The sequence below is a fragment of the Tigriopus californicus genome, chromosome 11 (assembly GCF_007210705.1).
Source record: "Tigriopus californicus strain San Diego chromosome 11, Tcal_SD_v2.1, whole genome shotgun sequence".
Classification (NCBI taxonomy): Eukaryota; Metazoa; Arthropoda; class Copepoda; order Harpacticoida; family Harpacticidae; genus Tigriopus; species Tigriopus californicus.
Window position 1 is genome coordinate 9,004,655 of NC_081450.1, and position 10,870 is coordinate 9,015,524.

Sequence of the window (10,870 nt, forward strand, 5' to 3'; positions counted from 1 at the left end):
GATGAAAGCAGAGCAAAAATGACTAGTGTTTGAATTTCGTCAAGAACACTATTGTGTTGGGTGATTTATGACCCTTTTTCCTTCGTGCTCGTCGCTAGCCACCATTCGGCGCACTAGCCAGCCAGCTAGCTAGCTTGCTTGCCATCAGAGTTGCTTGCTGAGTGGCTCCCCCAGTTCTGTCGTTTTCTCATTCTCCGAGTCGAGTCTGATCCTGCGTACACACACACACAGTATAGTAGAAGAGCACCACTATGGACCGTGGAACAGCATTGATGTGCAAGCTAGACGAGATTGTCGTGAGCTCAAGCAAGCCCTTCTTCCGCCCAATGAAGGAAACACATTTGCTCATCTCGAGGAGAAAACTACTTAACCGAGGAGAAGATGATGCTCACTACCCTATACTGTTCCTGGGGATATGGTGTATGTTCACTCTGGAGACAAACGAAGATGGAGAAGCAGACGATGGTACTCCTACGAGTATTACTACTACTCCCGCTTCTGCTACTAGTTACTAGAAAGAAGAAAATGTCAGTCTTCTCTCCGTGGAGTACATGGATCGACTTCACCAGACAAAACGAAATCAACCCGAAATCGTTCCTACCAACGGAGCACATTTGTCGTGCGTACTCAATTGGCTCCCAATATCATTATGCTTTTGGCAATCCGAAGTGCTATAACTGCATGCATGCATGCATGCATGCATGTAGCATGAATGCATGTGCTCGTGCATGTCTGGTCTGCATGGGAAGCATTTCTAATGTATCCCTAATTCAACCGATTATTCAATGACGCTCTCAGGGAGGATGCGATCTCAATCATGAAAATTAGCGATCGAAAAACCAGGGAGGAGAAAGATAGTAACCATTTTTGCCAATCTTAAAAATGTGAAAGAAAAAAACGGAACTGATTTCTTTGGCATTGGATAGCAATGCATTATTACCGATGACGAGAAAAAGGGTATTAAATTGTTTAGGCCTATCTCGCGAATGAACATCTGCAAGTGCTCTTTCACTATCAGTAAATTGAGCTCAGGTAAGCGAAGCCATTTTTCGTCTCACCAAATGTCCAAGTAGGTGCTTCTCGTGGTAGAAAACAACCTCAAGAGGATCTCTAACGTATTCCCGGGACAGGACAGGCTTGTCGAACGCCGTGCTTACTCTTGGCGTGGTCTGATACCGCAGAAACTTTTTAGTGGGCATACCGGTTATAAAACCTCCCAAGAGAGATTCTTCTCGAACCTTGAACGAACACAAGGAACGGACGAGAGGAGGGAGAAGGGTGGTGGAACGAGGAAGAGTTTAAAAAGGGGCGGATAACGGAGAGTGAGACCCAAGGAGATGATAAAGAAAACGGAGGAGCAAGATGAGGAGGAGGAAAAGAAGAAGAAGGAGGAGATGAAGCGAGGAGGAGTGGAGTGAAGCTGGAAATGCTGAAAAAGACACGAAGGGAGGTTTGGCACGGTGGGACCTGGAGAGGGAAGAGAAAGAGAGGCGGAGAGGCTAGGAAATCAGTCCAAGGAACCCTTCCGAAGGGGACGACGGTCGGTAATCTTGGCACAGCTCTAACAAAGCTATTAACTGCAAGCTGAAACGCGGGGAAAAGGTGTGTAAATGGAATATTAAAATTCGCTGCTAACCACTTCACCGTTGCTCGCAAACTCGTTTGGAGGGTTGTCAATGGAAAAAGACAAGCTGGAGGGACTCTTCAGTAACGCCGAATAGCAGTGGCAGGAGAGCTTCTCAGAATCCGTTTCAAATGAATTTCACGAGGAAAGGGAACACATACTGCTAGCAAAAGAAGGCGGAGAGAAAGAAGGTGTCAACGAGACGAAGGAGGAGCACAAGAAGAAAAGAAGGGCTCAAACGGTACTTTGTTGAGGTTACTCAATCTCGTTTCGTTTCATGTGTTCTCAAATAGAAAATTGCCATCTTTAGTGCCAGCGAGAACTCACTCAAACGAGCTCTTCAGCTTTCTACAGGGAGGCACTGAATTTGATGTTTTAGGAGCCGTTCCATGATTAGATAGCATCTCCCAAAGGGTGAGCCACTTTTTCCGCCTTCTTCTTAACAATTTACTCTCGACCTTTGGTTCGGCGAGGCTAAGCGTGTGTTTCCCTGTTATAGAACACACATGTGCGTCCCATTGGACCCCGAATTAACATAGAATTTGATTTCGAATTCAAACCATTCAAACGATGAATATGGAATTCAAACTCATTAAATGGATTCAAACGGGGGTCGTGTCGAGGCACGATCAAGACCAGAGAGTATGTAGTGGCAAGGGGTGGGTGACTTTGGGGTTATCCTTCTTCCTTTATCATAGCCAGCTCAAGCGGAGCCACGTCGATTTGATACTCTATGTACGTCACAGACTACGGTGGAGTTGGGCTCAGTCAGTTCACTGGTTCTTCGGATTGCTGGATCGAGGATAAAGGGGCCAGTTCTAGACTGCTGTACGTACAGTCGACTGGATGGAGGATGACGGAGTTTAATAGAAGAGGAAATTAGACTTTTGCCCGAACGAAGCAAATGATGTTTCCAAACATGATGTGGGGTGGCTGGGCGTCCAGAGACAGAGAGGTTCAGAGGAATAGATGGATGATGGAAGGAAGGAAGGAGCAATGGATGGAGGCTGTGCTCTTGCCTCTCTTAGCTTACTCAATAAGGGAGTTGGTGGGGTCTATCTCGAGGAAGCAGAAAGATCGAGGGGAGGGAAACTTCCACCAACATCATTAACAGAAAGGAGAAAGAGAGAGAGAAAGAGGCAAGGAGCCCGGCAGAGACGAGGGAGGCGATGCTCGATCCGGCGAGGCTCACCACCATGGCCAAGACGGCGATGGTGATGAGGACTACAACTTTTAGCTAATACCCCTGTCTAGACATACACATACCCAAGCGGCGAGCAGGACGAAGGGCGGTGGGAGCGGGAAATCTTGCCAAGTCATTTAACTTTCATCTAGTAGCTTTCAAGGAAGTAAGTTGATCATTTTCAAAAAGAGGCTCACCCGAGGCCACCCTATTCACTAATACCCCACAGATGAATGTAAGACCACACCATTCAAAGCGGGTAAGTTTGGCAAGTTTAAAAAGTGGCAGAGAAGGAAAAGTTGTTGACGTTGTTGTTGTTTTTGTTCCTTTTGAGGTTCAAGTCTTACCATATCAGGCGTGGAGGCACCATCTGTATGTGAAGTAGAGTCCGCATTGCTGCCCCTATTGGCGTTGTTATTGGAATCTCCGGGCAACCCGCTCGCTGACCCAGGTTTACCCGAAGAGACAGCGCCCTCAGGTCCAGCGGTACTTTCCCGCTCATCTATGACCAGGTCGATGGGCATCTTCCCTTTCAGGCAGCTGATATATCGATGACAAAAATTATCGCAGAGTTCGTGGACCTGGAAACGAAAGAGAGAATCACCCATTACTAACAGAGTACTTGCAACTTCTGGGATTGTAGTACACAATTGGCCGCACACATTCTCGGGATGTGAGTAGCAGGACAGAATTCAGAAATTCCGTTTACCCAATGGACAATGATAGCCCAACGTCGCCACACGCTTTTGTGTCCTATTGCTCTGATTTTGGCAGACAAAATATCTGCAAATGACATCCCCCTCTAATAGCGCCAGACATTCTGTTCTAGTGTGCTATGTACAATCCTTGTTCGGTGCTTTCCGTGAGTCCAATGCACGACGACAGTGCTTCTTCTCCTTCCAGTAGTTGGAACCCACCACTCTAGCAACCAGCTTCTCATGGGACTGGGACAACAACCCCGTCGTCTGCTTTGCTCGGTTGCTCTAGATCTGCAAGTGACATGGAATGCTTCGAACACACACTTGCTATTTGTGGGAGCTACTACAACAAGGACTGTGGTTCAGTTCCTCCGTTTCCTCCCTCATTCGTGTGGGAGTAAGGAAAAAATACTAATATCTAATCGACCCATCCACCCCGTGAGTTTTCGTGCACATTATACGACCATGATTTGATGCACACTATGTTTCGTAGTGTACGAATGAAAACCCTTCCCGTTAAATTTACATTCCTTCAAACGCCTTGAGAATATTTCCTTCCTACATATTTAGCAACTTATGCCTTTACTGTCGTCTGTATTTTCTCCACCCTCATGAACGTGGTCATTGGTCCAAGTGTGTACAAAAATTGAAGAGGGGGGTCCGCCTTGTGATTCCCACTTGTGATTACTTTTCTCCAATCCACTTGAAGTGACATGAAGTGGACATGCACTTTATTGACTCTCTCCATAAATCCTCAGGTGTAAGAACATTGGTCACATCCTCATCGTCAATTGTGTTGACAGAGAGAGTGAGAAGAAGAGCAGCGCTAAGCAGTACTCGTAGGACTGCAACAATGTTGTAGTACTACTGGCTGTTGTTGCAGTTGTTGTTATCATCATTGTTGTCCTACAGCCAAGGGAAGCTTTCACATCGATGGTTCAGACAGTAGAAAGATAGATGGATGGATGGATGGATGGATGGATGAATGACTGATGGTTCCTAAACACAGTCATGCGTCCGTCCAGAGGAGCACGACGCAGCTCATTGATATTGCTCGTATTCAAACACTCGAGAAGCACTTGAAGTAGCTTGCTTAAGCAGAAAAAAATACAAACTCTCGATTCAATTCATAACCTACACGCACTTCAGAAATGACACTACAATCTAGGACTGGAGAGCGTGGGACGTTCGGAAGAACCTCGAAATTCGATCGAAGACAGAGTGAGGAGGTCAGGAGGTCAGAATTACGAAAACTTACCTTTTCTAGTTCTAAGAGATGAAACCTTAACACTTGTATCGCCTGGACCATCTGAAATGATAGAAACAAAAAGAAATGTTCAAATCAGGGTTGCATTAGGGTGGCAACAGAGCAACCAGCCCTAGAGACTAGTAGCACTCCAACCAAAAGAAGGATTGTTTTCATGAACAAACATTGATGAGCCATCCAATTGTTAGTGGCTAACTGGTGACGTGTTTATTGTTTGACATTAGGGTGAAATTCTAACCGCGGCTCAAACATCTCCAGCAAGCAAGCATTAGTCTAGCAAGACTACTGGAACTCCTCCACTAAATGAAGTCCTCAGTGGATGGGTGTAAGGGAGACGCACACACACACACACAAGCGCGCGCTCACAGAAGAGAACGACAGTAACTCATCGAACATATTAGTCAGCATAAAGAACAAACGAACAGGAGAGTAGAGCATCTCCTATGTATGTAGGTGCAGTAGTATGTGAAAGGAAAGCAAACCCAATGTCAGGGTCAATATTCGAGACTTATTCATTTGGAATGGTGGTCGCGCTTTTCATGAGTGAACATAATGCACACTTGAAGAAGGCGCTAATGACGAACTCCGAGTCTTCCACTTCAGACAGCGATAGAGAACAGACAAACAAACGAATCTGCTGACAAAAATCAAGCCCTTTCCTTCATTCATCAATACGAGTATTCGCCCCTGAGTTCTTCATTTGCCCACATCAAACGTGCTTACGAAGAGAGCAATGATCTGTATGTGGTACGAGCACCACCAGTAACTGAATAGGGATACTGGGTACTGCTGTTACTATTAGGAGAGCCAAGGTGGGAGAATGTTTGTTATCTTTGCCAGTCTAATTATCTCTACAATTCATTCTTGCCAATGACTTATTCCCCCCACAAACACTGGGTAAAGAAATGCAAATTTGAAATCAATTCCTGTTCGCACTCTTTATTTGTAACGAGGTACGTACACAGACGGACCTTTTATGCCCATTGTAAGTAAGCACATAGGCGAGGAGTCAAATAGCCACTTCATGGCGGCACTTTGCTTTACAATTTTGTTGTCCGATTACACACGTATCCTCCAAAGTCTCCACCAATATGGAGACGCCAATGATTATCACATCATAACTCGACAGATATGTCAGTTCCACCCACCCACCCACTAGTCAACCAACTGAGCAAGCTAGCCAACAAAAAAGTCGACCAGATTGTCAAGTCACCTCCCCTCAATGTACAATGTACTTACAGTATTACGGATGTAACAGTTTACACTCAGTACCCATACAAAACGAAGACTAGAACTCAATCTGGCGAGTTTCATGCCTTTCGTTGATAACCGTTTCTTACTTGCTCGTGATGATAGAGAAGAGAAGATGCTCAGCCAAAATTAGTCACAAATTGCTTCTTATTGTGGACATGTCCGTCAAGTGTGAGTACATAAAAATACTGCTCTCTTTCTTTTCCCTTATTTGTGTGCGTGTGCGTGTGTGTGTGTGTGTGTGTGTGTGCGAGTGAGTGTGTGCGCGTGTATGTGTGCGTATAAATGCAGTCAATGTTGTTGTTGTTGTTGCTGTTGTTATGCCCAAGGAGTACTAGTACTAGTAGTAGTTATGTGACAACTTACCAAACTGTCCACTTCGGGGTCGGCGATGTAGTATGGCTTCTCAGCTCTTATCTGAAATAGACAAATAAAATGTCAAACAAGCGTCTAACACACAATCATTCAACACTTTACGCTTACACCGTCAATGCTAAGGAGAAAACAAAGCAAGGAAAATATGCCTGGCTCGAATTATTAGGTGGCCAGAACCTAAGTCAAAAAATCATTGCGAAGCAACAAACAATGACACACGACAGAAAGAGCTTACGGACAAAATAACATTTCAATGTGAAAGGCCCCTTGTTTTTTTGTATTCGAACCATTCATTCACGCTTGGAATCACCACGTTCTGAATTAAGCTATTTCAGCCGAAAAATCGATAGAAATATTTGTCATTGTGTGCTTTTGATTTTATGCCAATTGTAATCAACATGCTGTCCGTTCGTTCAGTCGTTCGTTCGTTCGTCCGTCCGTCCGTCCCACCCACCCACCCACCCATCGACGTACCAAACGAACACTATCTCACTGCTACGTACATAACCAACCAACCACCAAACCAACACATGCATACAGTACAAGCATAGCTAGCAGAGACTCATAGATCTGGATGAAAAAGAAACAAGCCGTCGAGGGGAACATATTTTGAGACAAATAAATGTGAGATATAAGCCACCAGGTGTCCAATGCAGACGTACTTGTCGAACCTGGCTTTGCTCCCCTTAATATTCGTGTAGTTGTTGTTGTTTCCCAGACGAGGACGAGATTCCCTCGGAAACTTTCAGGCGTCCCTGTAGTTCTTTTCCTATCCATGAGCACCGGCATCGAGTGTTGGAGTTTGTGGCCAGAACATGCTAATGAACTTAACCGAAAGTAATGGCTGATCGAGCTCGGAACGGATATCTCGTGGTCGGTCAGGACCTGATTGCTAGAACCACAACCAAAGGCTACAACCATGTGGTCAGCATGCTACCACGTCCTCCAACATGAACGACGTGAAATATCATCAGAACACGGTAATATTAAGCAATCGCTCTGAATCGTCACAATTAAATCCAAGGGTCTATGTTGGTACGTCTAAGTTGCATTCTGACTGTACACCGTTCTTCAGAGAGCAAAGGAGAACAATAAAGCCTTCTTTCCAGGTTCAAAGATTGCCTTTAAGCATAAAACTTTCAATACTATGAAATGGTTTACTTTACTCACACTATGGGTAACGATCTTCCCACACAATTCATTTGGGGTGCCCACAAAGTTCACAAGATTTCAATCAAGACACAATTAACTTCGACAAATAGACCCAGGGCCTTCATCTTGACTGACTATTTTTCGCGATAAGTTAGCATAAAGTCTGGTAGCAATAATTCTATGAAGCATTTTTTCTTCACCTTCACGAGTCATTATTGAACATCATTAAGAGATGTCGCAATACATTTGTTTGGTTCTTATCTGAAACATGTGCTTTGTTAGAAAAGTGAATGCCCTTCATGGGTCCAGCCAGATGTGGGGACAAATTGTACATCTCGACATCAAAGCTAGTGAACAATGACACCAGGCCCAATGGGAAACATATTCTACAACCGCTTGATTTCTTTTCACGAGACCATTAAGATAAATCCAGGCATTCTCGATACGGATATGGTGGCTAGCAGAGAGGTTGATCAAGTATCAAATACCTCTTGAAATGTCAATCATTAATCCATCCTCTTCCCGGTACGTACATAAGTGGGCATCTGAACCTGATGAGAGCTCAAGAGCAACTACCGCCACAGTTGCTCCGACCTATCGCCCGTACTCTCATTTCGACAAGTACCTCGTCCATGCTCCAAGTGCTACTAGTACTAATTCTGCTATTTCCCTTGTCACACAAATCAATTTTTATGAGTAAGTAATTCAAAAACTAATTTCTTCTTTCCACAGTAACAACTCTTGTACCACAAAGAAGAGGACCCCAATGCGCCATAACTTCCGAGGAAAGCGTTTTTAAGCGACCCTTTTTGACCTTGAAAATTGTCACTCCTAAAAGCAAAGTATCGAACTGATTTTTCTCGATCATGGCAAATCAAAAGAACTGAAAATAAACCGTCCGATACTCATGTTATTTTAACACGCTTGTCTTTAAGTAGATAGAGCTCAATCATCATGTTCACCTGATGTCAATCAATCGCAATCACCTCTCATGTGAGTAAATCATGAAGAGGAGAAGCAGGAGGGTGCCCAGTTTGTTTAAATTTAGTTAGAGGGGAAGGTTTTTTCTGCTTCTTAAATATGTATACGCTAAGATGAGAAGTGAAGCGAGAACGCTTCTAAACAGCAGATGCACTCAGCCCAGCCCAGGCCAGCCAAGCCATGGATGGGAGATGCAAGAGTGCCAGTGAACAAACGAACGAGAGCTGTTCCCATACGAATTGTGTTTGATTATGTTCCACATACTTGTAAGGATTAGTTTGGCGTCATGGAATGTAATCGTGGCGGCGCAAGAATGAAGTCGCTTCAGCAAAGAAAGAAAAATGATGGCGGAAAAAGGCGGGCGACAAGGCGAGAATCTTCACCCGATTCTCTGCGGAGCTCCCCAGCCTCTCCCGACATTAGTCGCACAATTCTGGCAGCGATCTTACTCTCTCCCTCTCGCTCCCTCCTTCTCTCTAGCTCTCGCCCCTTCGATCGTTCGTTCCTTCGTGCCTTCGTCGTCTAGCTCCTCCATGGCCAGTTCCACGCGGGGAAGCCAAATCTAGGCGTGTGTGAGTGTTTGTCTGTGTGCGTCCGTTCATTCTTATTCCTCCGCCGCCGTTGGTCCGAAGTCTTGAGGGTCTCAGCGCCCTCTTTCTCTCAAGCTCTGCTTCGTCATTAGCGCATGCAAGTACGCGGTTCACGAAGGAGGCCAAGTGCGAAATGTAATACATGCAAAATGAGGAGGAAAATACGGCTCCAAAACTGCACATTCGCTATCTATTATCCTCAGTGAAGGGCGCTGAAACAATCCTTTCTTCTTTCATTCTTTCCGTTCATGTGTTGCTCGCCCCTCAAAATTGCATGACCCCAAACATTGGCTAACAACCATTCAAAGTATGCTTGTTGGTTGGGCCCATGTCTCCCAAAGTAGGCCTTAGGCGATCAAGCTACGAGGCCGTAAAATGGAGAATAAAACTCATCCTGACACATCTTTTTCAAGGATCTAATCGCACTCAAGAACTTCAAGGGGTTTATCAAAAAGGATCGGATCAATAGACGACTAAATATTTGACGTAGTTGAACATTATTTACGGCACAGAGAAACCATTCAAAAAGCACATCTGTGTGGACAATGTTCCTAACGTCTTTCAGTTGGTATGGTATTCAATTTTAGGCATGCCTCATGTTAGTAGGTGACTACCTTCAATTGCACATTTGCAGCTAAGCTCTTCCTTGTCCTGTTCCTCCTTCGCCTCATCCTTAGGGAGCAGATTGTTCACTCACATGCAGTGAATTGTAGTTCAATGAATGTGGATGAATATTGTTCATTTCAGAGTGAGTGGTAGCAATGCTAGCGGTACGTACAAGCGATGATGGCACCAACAGAGGAGGGCATCAGCAGCTATATGGACAGTTTGATTGTGCTCATATTGTCCACACAATTTCGAGTCCCCACTGAATTGAAGTCGTTGTTCCCAGCTGCCAACCCAAAGGTTCTCTCCTGTGCTCTGTGGTGGGTTCGATTCGTTCGTCCCGTCCCTTCACCCTCCCCCCTCCTTCATCAGATCTCTCTGGGTAACACACAATTGCCCGTAGTATACCCTGAACTATTCACAACTAGGATCCGTACAAATGTACAGTCACAAGCCTTAGCTTACTAGCTAAAGCAAGCCAAAGCAGCAAGCTATTGTTAAATCCATCTTTGAGCTTGGATTTACAAAGCCCTTTGAGTATGGGATAACCCATGGCAGTTTCTCAACCCACCCTAGTGGTTTTTGAGCAATATCAGTTTTGGGGACACATCAGGCATTGAGCATATTGCTCTTAACCAGCCAGCCTAGATGGAACTCGACTTGACACAGACATTGTTCTGGTTCTAAACTAGCAAACAGTCGGTAATCACTGATCATCCAGGACCGGTTTCAAAGGCTCTTTTTCTCAAGTGGCTAAATCGTGCTTGGAGTCTAGTGACGGGCACCAGCAATAACAACAAACTTGATCACAAATGTCAGAATCGCTAATTCGCTCCTTTGCTCGAACCCCCATTTTCGACTAACGTGACATGCAAACTATTTCTCCGACAAAACGGGAATCGCCTTTTTTTCTCCAGTTTCAGATTTTGTCGATTGGAAGGACATTCCCAATATTTCCCTTGGATGGAATGTCTCCCGTTCACTCCCAAGACGACTGCGAATCGATTCTTTCGCTTCACTTCCATTGACTTTTCTGGGTGACCGTATATTGTAGGGCGTGCAAAGCCTCCCCCCCTCCTCCGACCTTATCCTACACTTCTGGACGACATATCTGTGTCACAGACGCCAGTGTCCCCAGATCGG

At 45.0% G+C, this 10,870-nt stretch overlaps 1 protein-coding gene across 1 annotated transcript in view; it reads right to left on the reverse strand.

The window, feature by feature from the left end:
* The window catches only part of LOC131889846 (homeobox protein homothorax-like), a 62,872-nt gene that overhangs the window by 47,000 nt on the left and 5,002 nt on the right, over positions 1–10,870 (reverse strand). The window contains exons 3-5 of the mRNA XM_059239052.1: positions 6,390–6,440; positions 4,764–4,814; positions 3,155–3,388 (exon numbers count right to left, since the gene is read on the reverse strand). Coding sequence (XP_059095035.1) covers positions 3,155–3,388; positions 4,764–4,814; positions 6,390–6,440 — 336 coding nt within the window. The remainder of the gene's footprint in view (positions 1–3,154; positions 3,389–4,763; positions 4,815–6,389; positions 6,441–10,870) is intronic.